The following is a 24,422-nucleotide window of genomic DNA, read 5'->3' as shown; positions in this document are numbered from 1 at the left end:
CCCTATTGAGCATCTCAAGGTCTCTAACATCCACCAGCTCCGTAATGTCGTCATGGAGGAGTGGAAGAGGACTCCAGTGGCAACCTGTGAAGCTCTGGTGAACTCCATGCCCAAGAGGGTTAAGGCAGTGCTGGAAAATAATGGTGGCCACACAAAATATTGACACTTTGGGCCCAATTTGGACATTTTCACTTAGGGGTGTACTCACTTTTGTGGCCAGCGGTTTAGACATTAATGGCTGTGTGTTGAGTTATTTTGAGGGGACAGCAAATTTACACTGTTATACAAGCTGTACACTCACTACTTTACATTGTAGCAAAGTGTCATTTCTTCAGTGTTGTCACTTGAAAAGATATAATAAAATATTGACAAAAATGTGAGGGGTGTACTCACTTCTGTGAGATACTGTATGTATATATATATATATATATACACACACACACACATGCTATTAATATTCAGTATTTGCGTAACAAAAAAAAAAGGATTGCATGAAATACCTGAGTTTTATTAAGGATAATGCAATCAGATTTTCAAAAACCTAAGTGACTGATTTGAAACACGCTACATAGAAAGAAACTCAGTTTAATTGAAATGTTAATTTCAATTAAACCAATGTTAGCATTTAGCTAAGCTTCGTGTAGCTAAGCTTCTTACCTTAAAGGAAACTCGGCAGTTTAATATATGAATTTTAGTTTTCTACCCTTTAGAAATGCTAGGATTAGAAAGGGTTTGATATTTTTTCTCTACATACCCTTAATGCAAATCAAGACCATCTGACATAGTTCTGTTCTTGAATATAGACAAACTGCACCTCTGCACCAACAACTCTGCATACCCCTCTAAATTTAATTATCAGTTTATTTTTAATGACATGCCTAAGCAATTTAACGAGTATGTTTTTTGCCTCATTTCACAACTGACTATTTTCTTCATTATTCTCAATTTGTCTGCTGAATTTTCTATATGCCAATAAATATAGCAGGCCAACAACAAGTTATAATAATAGTTTTATATCAGTTTGAATAGTTGTAATAGTTTTAACTATATACAGATCAGGGCCGTTTCTAGGCATAGGCTAGCTAGGCGGTCGCCTAGGGCGCCACCAGCTGAAGGGGCGCCAATGAGCACACGTACTGGCACTTTTAATATGAAAATGGCACTGAAATATGACTGCCGCCCCCACTGGATCCCCCAACATTATTGGGCTAGAGTACTGTCAATCTGACGATGCCTGTATGCCACTAGATCAGAGTGCTGTCAATTGCTGCCTAATTGTTGCATGCAAAGTTTGCATTTGGAGCACTCAACAACGCCATGAGATCAGTGGGCTCTGTCAGTGCTTTGGCAAGGTAACACTTTTTTTTTGCCATGCAATAAAGCTAAGTTCAATGGCCAATTTAAAATATTGGTACTGTAAATAAAGTGCACAAAATCAGTATTTTGTTTAGGCAGTATTTGTGGCACTTTTGTGGCACATTTGTCCAAATATTTGTGGCAGAGATGTCCAAAAGGTGTGCGTTTTTTGCACCAATGCATTGTTAAAGGATCAGCGTGTCATGTAATATTCCTGTTACGTATCCGGTCCATGAACTTCCGTCTGCTAGCCATCAGAGGTCACCCTTTCCATTTTCATTGACTCTCGCACTACACACTGTTGCATATCACCCCGGACTACATATCCCATCATTCATTGCACTGATTGCACACAGCACTGATTGCACACAGCTGTTTCATATCACTCACTCACTATTTAACACTCCATCTCACTCCTTCTAACTGCCGAGTATTGTATGCGCTTATCGCCAGCAGTGATAGCTACTCTACAGAGCCCTCTTTAGCTTCCTAGCCGAGCCTTGTCTGTTTTCTCGGTTTTTGATCTGTGCCTGTTTTCCTGAATTTGTCCCTTTAGTCTCGCCCTTGTGATCCTGTTCGCCAATCGTTGACCTACGCTAGCCCTAGGACTATTCTTGTGTCTTGCCCGCCATATACCTGTTTGCCACCGTTCGACCCTGCCTGTGTTTCTGACCTCCTCTGATGTTAATAAAGCTTGCATATGGATCCGCATGTCTCACGTCTCGTCAGCCCTGTAACAGTTCCCATATAAACTTTAACATCCAATTAAAAAATATTTGTATAGTAAAATTCGTTAATTCACGAGATCAATACATCCTTTATTAGAACGCTTTGTCGAGTTAAATGCATCCTTACGGAGGTGTCGAAATGCTGAATCAATTCCTTCACTTCCAACAGCACTTAATGGGAGCAGCGTCATAGAGGGCAGAGCGTCATGTTATTTAAAGGGAACGTTAACGCGTTAACGAGTAGCAAATGATTAAGTAGCTGCATTGGTTACTTTTATGCCACTGATAAAGCTTTTATATGTAGTTTGTGGTAACAAAGGGGTTTTATAGGTTTGACTGAAATAATAATGCAATAACTGACACTTTAAATCAATGTTTCAATAGGGCAATAGGGATTTTGCCTAGGGCATCAAATTGGCTAGAAACGGCCCTGATACAGATAATAGATTTTAACAAGGTAGAGCAGTTACCTCGCTGAAACAGACTGTTGCAGTGGCTGTAGTTGCATTGGTTCATTTTCTTCTGCGTCTGGCTCAAACATATATGACTCTATTACAGCACTTACCATCTCGAGCTTCAAAACATGTCACATGCTGTGCATGGATACGGTGCAATGAAGTTCACCAATCACAGAAGTGGCCGCTTACTTGCGTTTCTCAAAGAGGTAACACCACTTGAAATGGAGTGTTTTTGACAGAAAGTGAAAATAAGGAAGAAAAATGATAATTATTACAAATATCCTAACTTTTTTTGGTGCAAAAACTTTGCTTGCTTCATAAGCTAACTCCTAGATACATAATATCAAGATCTGAAAATGCATGATCCCTTTAAACCCACATTGAATGTCTCAACTTCTCCACAGCATCAGACATTAGTGGTGAGGATTGCCTGTGTGCCTCTCAGCTAAAATATAGAGTATTAAGAGTCGACGTTATCCTCTCAGAAAGTCTAGGATAAGACTTGGGCAGACTTGGGCACTCTCTCAGCAGATGAGTCAGCTGGGTAAGCTGTGGTGTGTATCATGTTGGTGAGGAGGGACAGCACTCTTCTGAGAGTGTGTGCTTAATGAAGCCCAGCTGTCAGATAAGAAGCCCAAGCCCTAAACTGGGTGGAACAGGTAGGCCAGATGCCATGCTTCACCACTTGGATACGAATCAGAGGACTGTCACACATGCAAATCAAACACAGAGTGCTCTCTTGGCAGAGCGAAATAAGTGCAAATAAGTTGCTCTTGCTGATGGACGGACCCCCTAGATAAAAGCAGGTTAACTTGAGGTTACAACTAAAATCTTGAGCTATTAGAAATTAGTATAGAATTACACATGAGAGATTCCTTAATGGCTCAGGATTTCTTAGTTTTAACCTTCACTGAAAAACCAGCATGGTTTACTGTTCATGGTTTATTGGCTCCGCACAGTAGTGCAGATATTCATTATTTCACATTCATCCTTCAATAAATCAGCAAACTGGATGGAAATTCATCTCACAGAGCCAAACTTTTGATTTTTCAACACAGTCCAGGCATATCAGCATAAGTCTGGTCCACATTGTATTTGACAAATCAAACCGACACTAAAGAACTACCGGCAACGGAATAGGGTTGGGTACCGAAACCCGGTACCAATATGGCACCGGTACCTATGTAACCGGCATGTTCTAGAACCGAATCAGAACGCAGATTTCGGTGCCTCATTTCGGTGCCATACCTGAGTGATCAATTTAAATATTTGTCCGTAAGAAGCATCATCGCCAGCACTGCATGTGAAAAATAACTTCCCGACTGAGAAATGCACGTGAACTCAAGTCGGAAAGCTCTAATAATACAAATCCAACAAATCTTTGTAGTAACGCGAGTGTCCATGTTGTTTTCACATTCCGACTTAAAAGCACAACTCTGGAAATGAGAGCATCCGAGGAGCACGTGAATGCAGTAATTACACTTGCTCTGATGGCAGCTCCGTTAACTAAGCTAAGCATGCTTAAATTAAAATGCCTAAAGCTAAACTCCCCTGTATTCACATTTCTCAACCTGTTGTCCAACAAAAGAGACCATTATATAACCTTTTTACTTCTCAACACCAGTCAAATGCTTCCTTCTGTGATTTGAAGTGGCTTCTTGTCACAGAATGAGACAGAAAATATGTTCCATAGGCTACTTTAAAAAGAATACATTGATTAGCAATGGATTATAAATATACTTAATTATTATGAAAATACCAGAGATGGCTTGAATAACACAGATAAACTATATTGTCACAGTCGAGTGTTAATTGTCTTTGTTTTATCATTCAAAACGTTTATATGTTCTGTTTACAGCTGTAATAGCCGATGCCTTTGTTCATATAAGGGATTTCCTGGAGGGTCATGAGTTCCGCTACTTCTGTGACTGGATATGTGGATTTTCTGTGCGAGGGCGCCCTCTGGCGTCCAGTATGAATGAAACAGACATCATGTGTTTATAGTGCTAATGGCCAATCCATCATTTTTTGGGGAATTTTTATTTATTTATTTATCCATTTTTAAATAAGTATCGGTTCAGGCTCCGTTTAGGCACCGGAACCATTTTAAAAGTATCGATTTGGCACCGGTATTGGAAAAAACCCAAACGATACCCAACCCTAACGAAATCCGACTGTGTTGTTGCCTCGTGTTGTGTGTGTCTGGACTAAAAAATTGCACTTGAACACACTGCAATGACTACAGCCAGTGGCTAACTAGCATGTCTGTTCTGCGACTGCAGAAGAGCTGAGAGAAACTGTAATAAGCAGGTGTCGTTATGAAAATATACATGTATTAGAATGCTTAGGTTAGTTTATGTAAAGTTAGAACAGCCTTCCGTGTGTCCTCTTGACTTTATTTGCTCGCTTTCATCACTTTTGTTTTTTTTTTCTCGTGCACTGGTTCACTGAGCTGAACAGTCAATCAGAGTGATCTGTTTCAGTTCAACATGCTCAATCAGACAAAAAGCCGCAGACGGGGTCCAACTAGTGCCGACGGTGTGGAACACACTGAAAGCTGCTGACAGAAACTCAATGACAGCCTAACGTCAACCTCGTGTGTCATGGCCTTTAGTCTGACTTGACTTAAAACTGACTTTCTTTTTTTAATGAATTGTTTTTTTCATAAATGTTTTACTGTTTGAATATTGGGGAAACGTCTATATATTATATTGTGGCAACTAGTATATTGTGTAACAACAAGCCCCACTATTGCATGTTGAGTAAAGTAGGCCTAGCCAATGGTAGAAATGTTCAATACTTTTTTTTAGTGAAGACTTTAAAGTATGTGCCTGCACTTTGATATTCACTGAAGTAAATACAGTTGCTCTTGACAGTTGTGTTTGAACTAAACACTAGAATATCTTTCAAAGATTCAGTATCACTGACGTGGCAGAACTTGACAAATCTAGCAACTTTTTCTTCATCTGAGCTACTCGTTCTATAGTGGCAGCCTAGAACTTGTAAACAGAACTTTGTTTTTTTGCAGAACTAATAGAAACCTTTGCACTTATACAGCCAAACTGCAACTTGCAGTGCAGTCAGTCTTTATTAGTCAATATTTGTTGACTAATTATAAGTTAAGTTTAAAGTATTTGGGGATTTCTTGGATTTTTCTTTGATTTACATAGCCTGTACTTATATTTAGTTTATTTCTGAGAGTGTGACTAATTAATCTGGTGAATATAGACCCTTTTTTGTGCCATTTACTGGAAATAGGATGTTCATTTGCAGTTAATTTTATGAGGCTTTAAATTTTGCTAACTTGCCCATAATGATCCTTTTGGCAGCAGCAGTCTGTTTGTATATATAGCAGTAAATCACATGATTTTATCACATGACAAATTCCCCATTGGCCATATGGCTGTGATTGAGCATTTGTGAATCTTGACCTTTTGACCATTTGAGTCCTTACACACACACACACACACACACACACACACTTGTAGTTGCCTTTGTTGCTAAAATTTGCCTTATTGATTCTTTTTAAGTATCTTCCCAGGCTGTTTATTTCCCTACTTGAAACTTTCAGATGAAAAGGAAGCCATTGTGTCACTCATGTCATCGGTTATAACGTCATCGGTTTGATTTAGAATGGCACTGTTTTTGTAAGTGTTTTGTTCTTGTGCAGAATGAACCATGACCATTGATTGGTCAAGGAATTTGTTTTTGTATGAATCATTTGCCATTTTATTGGCTTTAGAAATATTTTTCACATGCTCCAAACATATGTTTACAGTATTTAAATTTCTCAGGGCCTGCTAGTAAACTTAAGTGCCACAGCTGTTCAAAAGATTGACAGATATTTCTAGAAAGATTGGCATACTTATCTGATATGACAAGCATATCTTCTATTTAATATCATAAATGTCACAAAATGATGATTGTGCAGTATTTGGTTCATCTAATAACCTGAACATTAAAGTCAATGATATGTTTTTGTAAATCCTTCTTCATGGCTTCCCATCTCAGAAGCTTTTCTTGTTAACTCAATACAGTTGACACCACTGAAATCAAGGGGATATTTTAGTGGAAGGAGATTAAACCATTCAAACAGACCTGGTTTAGGTCGGGACATGACTGGAATAGTGTACACCAGTGATTGTGTAAGTGTGGGTCATAATTGGCAAAGCATATTCATTACAGAGCTGATTTGGCACACTATAATGAGCCATTGCTGTGATAATGAACTTCCATCAAATATTTTTGTTTTAATAATGGAATGGGCTGAGTTTCCCTTTTCTTTCTTTTGCTTTGCTATGGCAACCTCTCTAGATCTTAAAATAATAAAATGTCTTGCGGTAAAATGCCTAAAACCAAATGCTGAACATCTTCATGCCTGTATATGGAAAATGATTTTTTTCCTGGAATGTGCCACTATCTGCAAGTAGAAACATTGACATTTTATTATTTTTCTTTTAAAGTGCTGTTATAATAAATGACATAACTTGAAATGTGGCCTGCTTTAGTCAGTCACAATCCGAAAAGAAACAGCTCTGTTGCTTTAGGGAGGCAAACTTTAGAGACTAAAGACTGAAGTAAGACGTTGTTTCAACTATGTCCTATGCAAAACAAGAAACTGTAAATAATTTATAAGAATAAATGTGAAAAAAACCCATCTAATATGAATGTGTATTGCTAAATGTTTAATTTTATGTTTTAATGTATTTATTTATTTTACACAAAAGTATGTACATATATGTTAGTAATGTTTGCTGATTGTTAGAACACTCAGCACTGCATCCAGCTGTTCTAAATAAATGCTTCATTAATAAAACACAAGAACTGTGCGTAATGTTGCCTGTAGGCAAAACCACTATGCAGATCATAAAACGTCCTAAAGCTTCCTGGGTCTTCTTTGGCTACTAGCATAGAGATAATCAAACCAAAACTCAATGATCTTCGGTTGAAGATGTTGGTTCTTTCCTCTAAAGGCTTCATTTGAAGCCACTGTTCTTAAAACTGACTGGTCCTATTATTTATTAAATCATGTCATAAAAGAACAAGGACTTTCTCTGATGGTGTGTTTGACCTTTATTCTTCTTGTCTTTCCTCAGTTGTCAGGAGCAGTTGTGCTCTGTTGGAAAGAGCAGTTGAAGATCCAGTGCATCCAAATCCTCTCGACTCCAGTCCAGTGGAAGACAGTGAGTGTAAATCACTGATTATTTATTTGTTCTGTTTTCCTTCAACAGTTGTTTTCTTCCTTTTTGCTTCACTGTATTTTTTCCTAAATGGAGTTTGTCATTTCAGTCACCACATTGAGCAGAGAAGAAACATTGATCTGATTAAGTATTCCACCCAGGGCACTTCCCATTGGGATGTTTCAGTCGAATGTCAGAGGGGCTTTTTGTGGTTTCCCTCGTTGCAGTCTTTCTTCATCAATAGCCTTACATGTTTCCAAAGACAACTTGTCTGTGTTTTTCCACTGGAATGCCTGATGACAAACAGAAAGCCCTCAAGATATTCCTTCTCTTGTCCAAACTGACATTCCATTGTTTCATTTTATTATAAAGTTTTGCATTTTTGGACCTACTTTAGAGGGAACAGGGAGTAAAAAACAGTTTAATTACTTTCTCTTGAGGCCATTCCAGTGTGATCCTACCACTGAACCCAGTTTGTTCCTGAATCTGTTTACAAACAAGGTTGCTTTTTTCTTTCCCATTTTAATTACTTACAGATAATATTTGAAAGGGCAGTTTTAGGGAATTCATTGTATACGTATATATTATTACTACTTTTTTTCAGCAAGGGTGCAATAAATTGGTCTAAAGTGACAGTAAAGATATTTATAATGTTATGGAAAAAGAAAAAAAAAATTATAATAAATGCTGTTTGTTTGAACTTTGTATTCATCAAAGAATCCTGAAAAAAATGTCACAGTTTCCACAAAAATATTAAGCAGAACAACTGTTTTCATCATTGATAATAATAATTAAAAAGTTACTAAATCAGCCCCAAATCAGCATGTTAGAAAGATTTTTGAACGATTTCCTGTGTTATTGTGAAATATTATTTTATATTTATTAATATTAACATACATACTTTATAAGAGCAAAGTGTAGATAACAGAGCTGGATAAATTACTTACAAACTGTAATCCAGTTCTGATTCCATTACTTAATAAAAATTGTAATTAGTAATGTAATCCATTATATTACACATTTTAGATAATATAATCAGACTACTTTTAGATTACTTTTCAATTGCTTTTGACCTATTTCTTTTTTCACATTGATTTAAATAGGATAAACTTGTACCATATTGATATAAAGATACAAAGAGTAAGAAAGTATATTCCATTTGTGGTTAACAACAACTTTAATGAAGTGCATTAAACATTATATTATGTCAAGGTTGGATTATATTACGACTGCAAGCGGATTATGAGTTTAATGAAAAGCTAATAATTAATGTTAAATCAAAACAAATAAAGGTAAAAATGAATAAAAATAAAACACTTACTGAAAAATGAAATATTTTATCTGTTTACGTGCATGTCATGTGACCATAAACAATGTCAGAAAGCCATGAACATGCAAATGTGATACTTCATTATTAAAATATTTATTTTAAAATCTCAGGGGTACTTCAAAATAAAAATATATTAGGTAAAAGAGGATCAGATGATAAAAAAGTCAGTGAATTTGTGAATCGTTGCTATTGTGTAAATAGTATGCAATAATGTAATCCATAAAAAAGTAACTGTAGTCTGATTTAGAATATATTAAGATGTAATTTAATCCAATTACAAGTACTTAATTTTTGGATTACGTAATACAGATTACATGTAATCAGTTACTACCTAGATCTGGTAGCTAAATGTTGTAAGAATTATTTCCCTCTAGCCTTTCGGCAAATTAATAATATATAGGACGTCCATCACTATACAAATACTTATGGTAAAATGTTTTAAATTTCCATGTAGTCTTATTCAGTTTTATTTAATCAAAATATGCCTGTGTTGCTGATACATATGTATCAATCTTTCCTTTATTTGGATTAGTACATCTATTAAAGCTGGTCCTGCATTTAAAGTTTAAGTCCCTTTAACCTCCAAATATAGTGTTACTTCATCCTTCCGCAGTTTCCTTCTGTGATTTTGAATCTCCATGTTCGTGGACGTTATCCAATCACAGCGCTGGAGGGGACTGGTATGTCACATCACCACAGCAATACAGAGCCAATAGATGGGGAGTCCAGCCAATCAAAGATTATTCCACTGGAAAATCAGAAGGTATTGATAATAACTTCATTATATTTTGACACTCAATTCAGATCAAACACTAGCTGGTTGATCATTTTTTCAATGAATCAATTGTCTGTATAATCACTGGCAGTCCAGTAAGAGTTTTCTGTCTTTCAACAGGTCATTTTCTGTTACTAAAGCCCACCTCAACTCATTTCGCTGCTGGCAGATGTAGTTTCCACCTGATTAGTCCTGTAGTGCTCAGCAGTGGGCCACTGTGTCGTCTTCGTCTCGCTCGCTTCCAACCGGAACCACATACAGGAAACATATCTGCCTTTGTGAAACACACCGACCACTCCGTCATCAAACCAATAGCCCTTACAGTCAAAGGAACTGGCAGGTGACAAATTTAGATATATTTTCAAAGTTATCATAACTGTGACCATATTTGCCTACCACCTTTAAACCTGCCTTAAGGACTGTTCCATAGATGCATGTGTAAAAATAGTTTGTAGTTTATTGAACAAGTATGAAAAAATATTGTTTAAACCTTTTCCATCTGTAAAGCTTATTTAAATTTTATAAAATTATCTTTAAAATACAGTATCCTGAAAATGGATGCTTCTTTTTTTACGGAGTATATATATATATATATATATATATATATATATATATATATATATATATCACACAGCAATATCTAAATATAATTGTGATGTCATAACAGATCTGATTGACAGGTCATAAAATGAGAACATACATTTCAGTGCCTAATTTGAAAATAAATAAAAGAACAATGACATATGCACTTTACTTTCACACAGAATAGTATAAAGCAGCATTCTGTACCCACAAGAAACGAATGCCAACCAAAAGAGTTTTGTTATGGAGATGTAGTTGGTATTGATTTTCTTATGCTGGGCACATCACACAGAAGATGGATGAAAGCATTTAGTTTCTAAAAGTAGGACCTGATGTTTCTTTTGGCGTAATTGATTCTGACAGAGAGCTAGGAATAGATGGTGATGCAATGCAATTTGGAACAAGCCTGTACGATCATGACGTAGCTAATATACTTATACTTTCTGCATTTGGCTATATGGATCTGAGCCTAATAGAGGTTACGCCATGGAGTGTGGTGTATTATACAAATCAGTCATATACTTAATAATACCATCCAACTCAGAGATCTATGAATAGTACAGAATGCATTAGCTTTCCACTGTACTTAAGCTCCTGTACATCTAATGAAGCACTCTCACATGTAGTTGAGAGATTCATGTATGAATTTTTTTAATAACATATATTGTAATATGAGTTCCACAAAGCCGGCTTCTCTCTCGTAGTTATTTAGCTCAATATTCAGAAACACTACTAAACTGATCGTAGGTTTGTATACTCAAAGTGGCTATGTGAAGAATAAAACAAAGACAAACTGTAACTGTCTTCAGCAGATGTGCAGATGATTTCGACCTTGTGTGTCCATTATGTTTTGCATCCTTTGGGCTGATCTAAAATGATTGTTAAAAGCATTTATTTTTGTGTGTCCCAGGTCGCAGTGGGAGGTGCTGGAGGCTGTTATTGGCCAGTTAGATGAGTCTTTCCATGTGACCGTGCAATACTCTTCCTGTAGCAGCCATGAAGTCGGATTTCTTGCATTTGATTCACTTGAGTTGAAGGATTGTGTGATGGGTAACGACTTATTAATTATTCTCAAATATTATCTAATTCAAATGTGTTGTATGTATTACTTGTGTCTGTAGAGCATTTCTACTTTATCACTATCAATTTGCCTATTTTAAGCAATGGTTTAAGTATGGTTTTCTGTGGTTTTCTACAGGTGATGATTATTTGGATTTGGGTTCAGACTGTGAGAAATACTCATCACTTCACTGTCATTCTGGAGGCTGCATTGAGAAGCGAAGAGTGTGTGATTTTCATACTGACTGTCCTCAAGGGGAAGATGAGGGCTTAATATGCAGTGAGTAAAATGAAAGCTTTTTAATATTTTATACGCCATGAAGATGTGTAGTTTCTGTTTACCAGTCTGACAATAATTGTGAGCTCCACACTCAAAATCTGATCCCTTTTCAGAGTTTAATGCAATAGCTGTTGCGCACATCAGACCATTAAGTTTGTGTGGAGCTCTTTAGTCTTTAAAAAAGACAGTATTTTGTTATTTTAAATGTAGAGAACAGGCTGTGTCTCACTAATCCATTAATTCAGTTTATGATAATCAAAACATTTCTTTGAAAGGTGGCCTTTAAGCTATAAATCCGTAAGATTTGCGAGATCATTCTTGCCAATTTGCATTTCGTTGAGAGTGTTCAATTAAAGTATGAACAGCAGTGTGACAGGGCGATATAAGTGGGTGCCACTGAGTAACTGGCTGGCTGTGTGTCACTCACATTAGCTGTATTAAATCTTAAGGCCATGATAAATTTCTAATCCTTTCACTGGAGGCGTTGGATTAGCAAACCTGCTCTGTCAAAGCTTTTCACTGAGTAAAGAGCTGCATAAAACGCCTGAAATGCATGAGTGTTTGCTTTCCTCTAGGAAAACTATTTGCATATTTATTGATTTACTTCATCTCCATTAACATTTATACTATGCTTAGATGATTTTTAATTATTGTCTGTGTCCAAAGAACTTTGTAGATGGTATATTTGGCACACAGCACTTACAGTATAATCCAGTTAGATAAAAAAGGTGAGAACAAAGACTCATAGAAGAAATCCATATTTACAGGCAGTCTATTCAAATGTATTAAAGATTTATTTGCTAAATACATTGCATAAACATTCTGGTAATTATTATGGAATTAACAAAAGAACCCTAAAAGGTTGATTAGCTACTCGTTCAGCATTAAAAAAAGCCAGTAACAACTATGTGATGATAAATAATTTAAACTGCAACAAACAGTATTTGATTAATAATTTACAATTTAATTCAATTAAGTTTATTTGTTTAGCACTTTTTTGCTGTCATATCAACATTGATAATATGAAATTTTTCTTGAGCAGCAAATCATCATATCAGAATGATTTCTGAAGGATCATGTGACTATGAAGACTGGAGTTGTGATGCTGAAAATTCAGCTTTGCCATCACAGGAATAAATTATATTTTAAAATATATTAAAATAGAAAACATTGTAAAATAGAAAAACATGAAACAATATTTTATAGATTACTGTTTTTCTTGTATTTTTGATCAAATAAATGCTGCCTTGGTGAACTTTTATTTGGTAGTGTATATATTTTATAAATAAAATGATGCACATTTTGTATACATTATACATATTTGGCAAAAGTAATGCAGAAGTATGTAGAAGCATTCTAGCCTTATCTCGAATTGTAGACCAAGAATTTGTATTCTTTCCTCTGATATAGACATGTGGAAACTACTTTTGATGTTATGTGAAGGGATTCATATGATAAATAACTCTGACAGCATCCTAATGAAGATGATCAAAGTAACTCCCACTAAGTTTAAGCTTGTTAATTACGTCCATGACATTATAAAACATGTCCTCTGTATAATGAATCTGTCAGTTAGTTAAATCTGTCCTATCCTATACCTAATATCCAGAGACCATATTAGCACACTTTAGTTGGAGTCTTGTCATATCAGCTGTCATTTTAGGTATGAAATATTTAAAGTGTAAAGCTAATTGAGGCACAATTTGCCTCATGGTGATTCATCTCTATTAAAACCATCCATTTTAGACTGCAATGAAATGTTTTATTTCTCCTCAGCTCTTGTCGTTACAAACTAAAAATAAATTGTGTGCCATTAAAATACTTAATGTGCCACTACACAACATGTTCGTACAGGAGGAAATTGGTATTTCCAGCAAGAAATTAAATTGGGGTCTGGAAAACAATCCACCTGTCCTTGTCCCATGTTAACATAGCTATGGTTTGTTTATTATTGGAAGTAAATGACATTGGAATCATGTAATACTTGAATTGAACTGAACAAACTGGCAAAACATACTGCATCGGCTTTGTTGATATAGGCATCATAATGATACATTTAAGTGGACTTAATGGATAAATGGAAGGAGGAAATGTAATATTTCTCTGATGAGCTTTTAAAGCTCTGCTAATGTTTGCCGACACAGTTAGTTGTATTTTGCGGATACAGATTTATTAGACATTTCATAATTTGCTTAATGTCTTCACAGACTCCTTACCTTTGGGCTCATACTGTTCATTTGAGTTGGACTCATGTGGATGGTCAGTGGCTGATTCACTGTCCTCTTGGAGACTAGTTAGTGGACAACAACTGAATGAAGACACAGATCTACTGGGCACAACTCTGCAAAACACTCAAGGTAAATGTGAAACCACATCTTCTTTCAGTCATTGGATTGGTTACCCATCAGAGTTTCCATTCTCAAGACATCCAAATGTTAAAATGTGTTTAAAAGTGACAGTAAAAATTGCATAATATTACAGAACATTTATACTTCAAATAATGCTGATGAGTACAGTAATAAATTGTTTAATGTTAAAATGGAAAACAGTTATTTAAAATTGTATATTTCACAATACATCAGGTTTCTTTGAGAAACATTAGAAAGTCTTACAGAACCTGAACGGTGGTGTATAAATTTGTTGAATTTATAATATAAATTATTTGTGAATAGATATTAGTACATATACAGAGCACATTTTGTAAACATAAAACTAGGGGTGGGTGATATGACCAAAATCTTATATCATGATATGAGTAATTTTATTTCACAGTAATGATATACAGTATATCACAATATTTGCTTTAATAAGGTCCTTATGATATCTAAATTTTTGCTACCATAGAAATTTCATAATTCTTGTCACCAGTGTCCATACCACAAATAAACTAATACTAGCCTAAATAAAAAAAACTCAAGCTCACTGAAGACAAGTAAACAGTCAGTAGCCAGGTTTCCATCCAAAGTTGCGAATTTAACTTATGCGCAAAATTGGAATATCGCATAAAACATTTGTGAACAAGCACTGTTTCCGGCCAACGAGTCAGAGCGAACAAAATCGTAATTTCCTGATAAACTGGCGCTATACATCACTAAGAAAAGTAGGAGAAGCTACTGAATATAATAATTTAATATATAATAAATTACTTGCACCTCAGAACGAGCAGATAAAACACAATGAATTCGGTTATTGCTTTCGGAAGTGGATGCTACTGTTTGGGAACACAGTCATTTAACAGTTCTGAGAGGCAATTATACAGAAATACTTTGATGACAGACTTTGCTCGGGCATTTCCGAATGACCATATAACAACATTTCAGATGCTGTGGAACAAGATCGGTCTGCTGGTTAGTCAGGATTTGCCGTCCCATAACGAAAAGTCACATGACTTTTTTGATGCACTTGGAGGAATTTATTCGCAAAATGCATTTCCATCTCCCATCATTCGCATTAACCATTTTTCGCACAAGTCAAAAACCACCTCAAGCGAGCGTAAAAACTTTTTTGCGAATTAAGGCGTTTTTATTTGAAATTCAGCGTTTTCACTCGATTCTGATGTGATACTTCAAAATGCGCATAAAAGCAGGGTGATGCAAACCCAGCTATTGATTAAATGCAAATAAGAAACTAATTACAAGCAATAGGACAAAAAACTACACTAAAACAAATAAATAAGAAAAGCTATACAGTGTATAAAGTAATCAAATTTATAAAAACACTGCATATTCTTCACTGTGTAAATTAAATATATATTTCTTCTTATTAAAGTTACAAAAGTGATTTAGTCAAGAGCAGTGGGAGATTTTCTCTCTTTTGTTGTTTGATTAACATGAATGACAGACAACAGGAATAGACTGCTGTCACTTTAAGAGCTGCCCGGATCCATATATTGTTACACGTCTTCTTTCTCAGCTGTTTGCTTTCACTTAATACCTAAATTACTGTGTTTATGAGGATACTTGCAAAGACGGCCATTTTAATACATACATGTGTGTGTATTTAATCGTCCAAGGCCTCTAAAGCTGCAAAAATATATTCTCACACAGATATGTCACATCAAAATGTTTTACAAAACATAGAATATTAAATAAATAGCAGATATGTGCAAGCAGTCTAAGAGAGACATTAGGTGATTTAGTTTAACTAATATGTGAATTTAGTTGCTTTGCTTTCCATGTTTGCTCATAGACATTTTTTTCTTTTTTTGGCAAAAATGTTGTATTCTCTTCAGATTAATACAACAGCTTTGAGACAGAGACACATAGGAGACCCATGTGTATAAAAAGATCATCGTTTAAATGTCTCTTCGCAATGCTTTTATTTATGAATGTCACCAGTGGGATTTTTTTATGACATGGGAATTAAAAATATTTGAAGGAGAACTATTTTCATGATGTGTTAATGGGACCTGTGATTTTAACATGATAAAAAATGTTATCCTTGAGAGGAGTACGTAATGATTTACAGGCTGTAGGAGTATTTTAGTGGGATGTATTTGTAGAATGATGCAAGACTAAATCTCAGATCCATGGTACAGGTGTCCAACTCCATTTTATGACTAGATGTATTCCAACTCGCTAAACTGAAATGTACTTTAAAAAAAAAAAAAGACAAACTGTTTTTTTTTTGTTTGTGAGAAACTCTACCTTTTTTATAAAATTGTCTGCACTGTGTTGGAAGACTTTAAAAGCCCATTTTTTAGATGTTTTCCAACCTCGCCTATTAAGTTTTTTGTCTTGTAAGCATATCTGAGCACTCTATAGAGTACTGATACTTTCTCGCCTCAGGGCACTTTCTTTTTTTAAAGGTCAGAGGTCGTGGTGAAGAAAGTGAGGCGTTGGTTCAAAGCCCAGCTCTTCCTTCAACTGTGTCCAATCAGGACTGTCAGGTAAGAGTTTATGTTGACAGTCAAAAACTATGATTTTTAAAAAAAATGTGTTTGAAAGAAGTCTCTTATGCTCACCAAGGCTACGTTTATTTGATCTAAAATAGAGTAAAACTAGCAATATAGTCAAATATTTTTACAATTTAAAATATCTGTTTTCTATTTTAATGTTTACTTCAGTCTTCAGCTTTTATTTGAAGTATAAATCGTTTGTAATATTATACGTCTTTTGATCATTTTAATGCATCCTTGCTGAAAGCAACTTATTAACCACAACTTTATGAGTAGTAGTGTATGTATGACTGTTCACATAAAATAGTGGTTTGTCTGTGCCACAGTATTTGGATTCTGAGGCAGATTTCAAGTTAATTGTCCGTGAAAAATGAGGACACATCTCTGCAGCTTATCTACAAATAGCTTACACAGAGTAACAACACATTCAGCCAAAGTTTCAATTTTACACTTGATTGTCCATGAATAAGATATTATTCTGGGGCATCTGGTCTTGTAGCAGACGCTCAACTGCAAATTTTTCTGTGTAGTTGCAGTTCTCTCTGTATCTGTGCGGGGATTTCAATGGAACAGTGCTCCTGTCAGTGGTGGAGAACGGAATGTCAGCTTCTCCACTGATTTGGGAGAGATCTGGACACTGGAAGGACGCTTGGCAAGAGATCTCTCTGCCGATTACAGGGATCTTAAAAGGGTGAGATGATTAAATGCATGGTTAAACAGACAGAAAAATACTTTTATTAGTCCCCAAGAAGAAATATAATGTAAAGTCAAAATCATATAAAGATACCATCCTGTCCCAGTAATGGGTTAAAAGGATCCCCTATCTAGCAAAAGAAACCATCAGGGGCATCTTATCTCAGCTGTCATATGATTTTCATAGAATTGTAATCTAATCATTTAATAGTCATACTTCGATATAGAACATGCTGTTTATAATGTTTTTTATAATACACCATACTTTCACCCAAACTAAATAATTAATAACAAGTTTAACATATGTCTTCTATACATATTTTTGATTCTTCATTTTCCTTTCTGACATACTCCAATTCTTTTAAAAACACATTAGACATGCTTATTCTGAACTCCTGCGTGATACTCATGCGTTGCTCCTGCTCCCGGTATGAATGCACTAACTTTTTAAAGGGATAGTTCACCCAAAAATGAAAATTCTGTCATTAATTACTCACCCTCATGTTGTTCCAAACCTGTTAGATGAATCCTTCGTTCATCTTTGGAACACAAATTAAGATATTTTTGATGCATTCCGAGAGCTCTCTCGCAAAAAAATAAAAATAATGACTTTATTCAACAATTCGTCTCCTCCGCGCCACCCTATAGTGCAAGTATCACATACGCAAACAACGTATGCAACGTATGTACACGGATACGTTGTTTACGTTCAGATCAAAGTGTAAACAATGTAAACACTGTATCCGTGTACGGTGCTGCTGACACAGAAAAGCATACATTGTTTACATATGTGATACTCTCCAAAATATATATATTTTTTTTAAATCTAAATTTCTTTATTGTCACACATCGGGTACACAAGTGTAACGATGGTGAAATTATTAGGTACAAGACTCTGTGCCATGGCAGTACAAGCAACAAGATATGAAAAATTATCAATATACATTAATAACAATATGCACATTTTACACAATATACACATTTTTCACAGTATACAATAGACAATTGTACACAATATACAATATACACATTTCCATAATATACACATAGTACACAGTATACTCAAGAGACTTATAAATGTATGTATAGCTTTTATATATGACTTACAGTGATGTATACTGTTAGTGTTTTACTGTGAAGTTCAGTGCAGTAGTTTGTTAGTACAGGAGAGAAGATGGAGCTGCATGTGTTTTATGCTATGCAATGCAAGACATGCTGCAGTGCTGTCAGAGTCAGTGTGGCTGGGGTGTAGATGGAATCCAGTGTGAGGGGTAGGGGTAGTATCGTTTTGCTATCTGGAGTTCAGTAGTCTCATGACCTGCGAGAAGAAGCTGTCTCGCGTTCTGCTGGTTCGGCTCCTGATGCTGTGGTACCATCTGCCTGATGGTAGCAGCGAGAAGAGTTCATAGCTCAGGTGGCAGGAGTCTCTGATGATCTTCCTTGCTTTCCTCACACATCTCTGGGTGTAGATGTTCTGGAGGGAGGGAAGCTCACCTCCGACGATGTGCTGGGCTGTCTGAACTATTCCCTGCAGGGCTTTCCGGTTGAGAGCGGTGCAGTTCCCGTACCAGGCAACCAGTCAGGGTGCTCTCCACAGTGCAACTGTAGAACTGTCTGAGGATTTTTGAGCTCAGACCAAATTTCTTCAGTCGCCTGAGAAAGAAGAGATGCTGGTGGGCCTTCCTCACTACTGACTGTGTGTGAGTAGTCCAGGTGAGGTCCTCGGTGATGTGAACGCAGAGGAACTTGAAGCTGCTGACCCGCTCCACTGGAGTCCCGTTGATGGTGATGAGGGAGCTCTCACTGGTCCGTCTCGTCAATCCACCACCACTTCTTTGGTCTTCTTGATGTTCAGATAGAGGTTGTTTTTGTGGCACCAGTTAGTCAGGGTGCACACCTCTTCTCTGTAGACTGATTCATCATCGTCGGTGATCAGGCCTAAAATGGCGCCAGGGTGACGCGGAGGAGACGTATTGTTGAATAAAGTTGTTATTTTTGTTTTCTTTGCGCACAAAAAGTATTCTCGTAGCTTTGTAAAATTACGGTTGAACCACTAATGTCACATGGATTATTTTAGCGATCTCCTTGCTACGTTTCTGAGCCTTGATCGTGTAAGGATCCTTGCTGTCTATGGGAGGGTCAGAGACCTCTCAGAATGTATCAAAAATATCTTAATTTGTGTTCCGAAGATGACCGAAGGTCTTATGGGTTTAGAACGACATGAGGGTGAGTAATTAATGACAGAATTTTCATTTTTGTGTGAACTATCCCTTTAACATGCATACCAAAAAAATATGACCTGCTCACACACTGCTCACGCTTGTGGTGTAAAACCGGCCTTAGACTAGTTTTCACTTTTTGTGCTTTCTCAACATCTTTGTAGTCTCAAAAGCAGAGATTCTCGCCTCAAAATCCAGTTGCGAGGAGATGCATGTCAGTACCAGGTGTAAACAGTTCTTTACTGTCTTTCTGTGTCTCGTCTCTCTCTCTTTTCCCCTCATTCACACATTTTTTTTATAAGGGCAGCGTGAGGCATGACTCACTGGCTGTAGGCACAGATAAATCTCTTCCTGTACTCTGCTTAATCTGGCCCCTGTGTAGTCAAGCCTTTGAACTGATTTACAGTGATTATAGAGGCTAGTCATGGGAGCTCATTAAAAACAACTCCAAAACTGTCTGTGAAGAAGGGCATGCAGGAGAGGAGATGCAGGAGACAGGAAAACATGCCAGCTAACTATCAGATGAACTTTTACAACACTATGTTGTGATATTATTGCATTTAGGGTGCCAGACTGAAATATAGAGATCAGACCCAGGCTATCCCTCATTCAAAAACTGAATTATTTTATATTGTATCCTTTTGTTTTGGTGCCCTAAGCACTGACTGGCTTTAATAACAAAAAACAAAACAAATATATATATATATACAGTGGTGTGAAAAAGTGTTGGCCCCCTTTCTGATTGAATCCAAAACATAATGAAAATACGTTGCCACTGATGTACTATTTATGTATTTATTTTTTTATTTTAAGTACAAAAAACAAGCATGTTTTTAATATTAGAACTAGGGGTGTAACCAGGGCCTAAAACTAACTTTTTGCCAGACCTGCCATTGGCCGGTGACTTAAGGAAATTTACCAGCCAGAAATATTTTTTACCAGCCATGGGAAAAAAAACAGGCAGTTATGACACCAACATTTTAGATAATAGCAAAAAAATCACAATCCTTGATTCCAGTTTCGATACCTGCTAAAACTACTAGCTTAACCAATAAAAATTGAATAGGCTACATTTTTAAAGACTAGTAAATAGTCAGTTGTAAAATAAGAGCAAATCAAATTACAAGCAATAGCACAACATAGCCTACTATACAACAAAAACACAAATAGATACGGTGCATTTCAGGCAGGTCTAACAGTGATTTTTCTGGTAGCCTACAGAAATGTAATAAATTACGCTAATCAAATAATACTATAGTCTTTATATCTTTTTTAAAGTACAAGAGCAGTGAGTTATTGTTATTTTTTTGTCCTATTTTCTTTGATCAACATTAAAAACGCAGACAACAGCAGGATTATTGGAATTCTGTGTATATCACTTTAGCACCGTGTCTACACGGCAGCTTGAAGTTGTCAACACTGGATAAAAAACAGGGAATAGAACAGAAATAGAACAGGGAATCCGTTTACTTTCGGCGATTTGTCGTGTCGCGCCATGCCGCATCCTGTGTAAACAAAAGCCTCGTTCAAACTGCCCAAATCCGATTTTGTGCATATCCGGATGGAATCTGATTTGAATACCTGACTGTCCACACTGTGTATTGCAACTGTTCATATCCGATTTGTGTGTCCATAAGCGCTCTTTCGCTTTATGGAATATGCGTTGGTTTCTATGGCAACGCCGTTTCTTGTAAAGTTTCTGTAAAGACGTTCATTATGTTTTCTACAAAAACGTTTTACGTTTTTACGTTTTTACGTTTTTACGTTTTACGTGGCGTGAAAACATGAAAAGACTAAGCTAAATCCGATCTGACCGGTCAGACTGAAATTGAATAGGATTCCAAACCACATATGAATGTAGCTCGAAACGGATTTGCAAAAATCTGATTTCATGTAGTTCGTTGCCGTTCAGACTATTTAAATATGATCAGATTTCAATCGGATTTGCACAAAAATCGGATTTGGGCTGACAGTCTGAATGAGGCTAAAGCACTGATTATAATGGGTTATATTGTCTTGTGACGCATTGTGTTGTGCGCGGTTCGTGTTTGGTTTCTTTCTCAGCTGTTCATGTTCACTTAAGAACCAACTACTTTACTAGGATACTCACAGAGATGGGCATTTTTGACATAATTTTTGACATAAAGCGCAGGAAGGAAGCAGAGCTCAAGACGCGGCTTTCAGGCCGGGGCCTCGGATGTTTAAACTTCCCACTCAGCGCGAGTCACATCTTCATCTGCATCTGACCGAACCACGACTGGGGCGGGTCACATGAAGTGTGGCCTTTAAAGCCTGCGGAGATTCACGCCTCTCAAGATGGGTTCGTCCAATGAGGAAGGCTGAAATCCCAAGCGGGAGGTTGGAAATACTGAGGATTTTGTCTGTAAGCATGGTATTTTGCATATGTAATTCACTTGGGTGTTGATGCAGAAATTAGTAATGATTCTTAGAACATCCATATGTTGCAGAGGTATCAGCATGTAATATGCACTCTCAGTTAGATCATCCGAAGACGAATTCATAGATACTAGACATGGTAGAGTTACTTATATGAATGAGTGGTTTATCGTAAGCATGAATAAAAATAGTCTATAATACAACAGATTAAATACAACACAGCAATAATATACACAATGGCCTGAAGAAAATGTGTGTTCATTCAAAGAAAGGTTTTCCTATGAATTAATTAGTAGAAAAGTCCATTTCTACTGTGCGTTTGTCCTGGGGACACAGAATGGGTTATCCTACTCACATTCCTGGAGGCGTAATAAAACCAGTGATATCATGATTAGTTGTCATGGTGACCAGAGGGTCTGGTGTTCAGCAGACATTCTGGCATCCAGTTTATTGAGTGAGGGGACTGTGACGATTTGTTAACCTAATGAATAATTGATTTGTTAAATCAAATTAAAATTAGTGTGTTAGATTGGTCGAGACGCTACAGGCACCATCGCGTCACGATCGTCTGTGTGTCGCGTCTGATCTGAACGGTCAGCAGGTGTTTCTGCTTGATCTCGAGCCTCATGACGTGATGAAGCAGCGTTTGATGAACTGATGATAGAGAAGCTTGTGTCTGATTGCTGAGCTTCAGTGACATGCATGTCAAATATTTTACTATTATTAATATATTAATTCATATTTCCAATTAGCTATTTTTTGTTTATTTTAATTTTTAATTTCAAGCTTTAGACATTTTTGTGCTTTTGTCATTTTAATTTTTTTATATTTGTTACCTTTAATTTTTTTTGTCAATTTTAGTAGATGTATTGCTTCACCGTTAACCTATTTATTTAAATTAGCTTTTATTTTTACATTTTCATTTGTCGTTTTAATTTTAAGTTTTAGTCATTTTATGTGCCATTTTTATGTATTTTTTGTTTAGCTTTATTTGTTTTTCAGTTTCAGTTTTAGTAAATTTATTACTTAACCCTTTTTATTGCAGTTAGCTTTTATTTTTATATTTTCAGTTGTCAATTTTATTGTGTACTTTTGTAATATTTATTTTTGTTCTTTCATATATTTCTGTGTTGCTTTATTTTTAGATCGTTTTTAATTTAAGTAAATTTGATACTTTAGCCTATTTATTTCAAACAGTTTTTATTTTTATATTTCAGTAGTCGTTTTAATTTTTATTCATTTTGTTACGTGCCATTTTTATTTGTTATATTTCTAATTAGCTTTATTTGTATTTTAGTTTTAGTTTTTTAGTAAATTTAGTACTTAATATATTTATTTCAATTAGCTTTTATTTTTATTTTTATATTTTCACTTGTCATTTTAATTTTTAGTCATTTTGTCATGTGCTTTTGTAGTTTTTTTCTGTATTTCAGTTTAGTTTTTTTTTTCAGTTTTAGTAAATTTATTACTTTAACGTATTTATTTCTGTCAGCTTTTTTATTTATATTTTCAGTTATATACAGGGCCTAAAACTAACTTTTTGCCAGACCTACCAATGGCCAGTGACTTAAGGAAATTTACCGTCCAGAAATATTTTTATCAGCTAAGGAAAAAAACAGGCAGTTATGACACCAAAATTTTTGATAATTGCAAAAAATCACAATCCTTGATTCCAGTTTCGATACCTGCTAAAACTACTAGCTTAACCAATAAAAATTGAATAGGCTACATTTTTAAAGACTAGTAAATAGTCAGTTGTAAAATAAGAGCAAATCAAATTACAAGCAATAGCACAACATAGCCTACTATACAACAAAGACACAAATAGATACGGTGCATTTCAGGCAGGTCTAACAGTGATTTTTCTGGTAGCCTACAGAAATGTAATAAATTACACTAATCAAATAATACTATAGTCTTTATATCTTTTTTAAAGTACAAGAGCAGTGAGTTATTGTTATTTTTTTGTCCTATTTTCTTTGATCAACAGCAGGATTATTGGAATTCTGTGTATATCACTTTAGCACCGTGTCTACACGGCAGCTTGAAGTTGTCAACACTGGATAAAAAACAGGGAATAGAACAGAAATAGAACAGGGAATCCGTTTACTTTCGGCGATTTGTCGTGTCGCGCCATGCCGCATCCTGTGTAGACAAAAGCCTCGTTCAAACTGCCCAAATCCGATTTTGTGCATATCCGGATGGAATCTGATTTGAATAACTGACTGTCCACACTGTGTATTGCAACTGTTCATATCCGATTTGTGTGTCCATAAGCGCTCTTTCGCTTTATGGAATATGCGTTGGTTTCTATGGCAACGCCGTTTCTTGTAAAGTTTCTGTAAAGACTGTTTTCTACTTTTCTACAAAAACGTTTTACGTTTTTACGTTTTTACGTTTTTACGTTTTACGTGGCGTGAAAACATGAAGCTAAATCCGTAAATCCGATCTGACCGGTCAGACTGAAA

General features: G+C 35.9%; 1 protein-coding gene across 1 annotated transcript in view; it reads left to right on the top strand.

Annotated features, from left to right (window-relative positions):
• Positions 1 to 24,422, top strand: part of LOC107561533 (ALK tyrosine kinase receptor-like) — a gene marked incomplete at its 3' end in the record, with an annotated part of 42,828 nt that overhangs the window by 12,466 nt on the left and 5,940 nt on the right. The window contains exons 2-10 of the mRNA XM_016245998.1: positions 7,639 to 7,725; positions 9,645 to 9,815; positions 9,948 to 10,167; positions 11,320 to 11,459; positions 11,608 to 11,748; positions 13,956 to 14,105; positions 16,536 to 16,636; positions 17,176 to 17,336; positions 17,715 to 17,766. Coding sequence (XP_016101484.1) covers positions 7,639 to 7,725; positions 9,645 to 9,815; positions 9,948 to 10,167; positions 11,320 to 11,459; positions 11,608 to 11,748; positions 13,956 to 14,105; positions 16,536 to 16,636; positions 17,176 to 17,336; positions 17,715 to 17,766 — 1,223 coding nt within the window. The remainder of the gene's footprint in view (positions 1 to 7,638; positions 7,726 to 9,644; positions 9,816 to 9,947; positions 10,168 to 11,319; positions 11,460 to 11,607; positions 11,749 to 13,955; positions 14,106 to 16,535; positions 16,637 to 17,175; positions 17,337 to 17,714; positions 17,767 to 24,422) is intronic.

Source organism: Sinocyclocheilus grahami, unplaced genomic scaffold, assembly GCF_001515645.1.
Source record: "Sinocyclocheilus grahami isolate Dianchi unplaced genomic scaffold, SAMN03320097.WGS_v1.1 scaffold778.1, whole genome shotgun sequence".
NCBI classification, from domain to species: Eukaryota; Metazoa; Chordata; class Actinopteri; order Cypriniformes; family Cyprinidae; genus Sinocyclocheilus; species Sinocyclocheilus grahami.
Note: the sequence above shows the minus strand (reverse complement) of the source record. Positions and strands in the feature narration are given on the sequence as shown.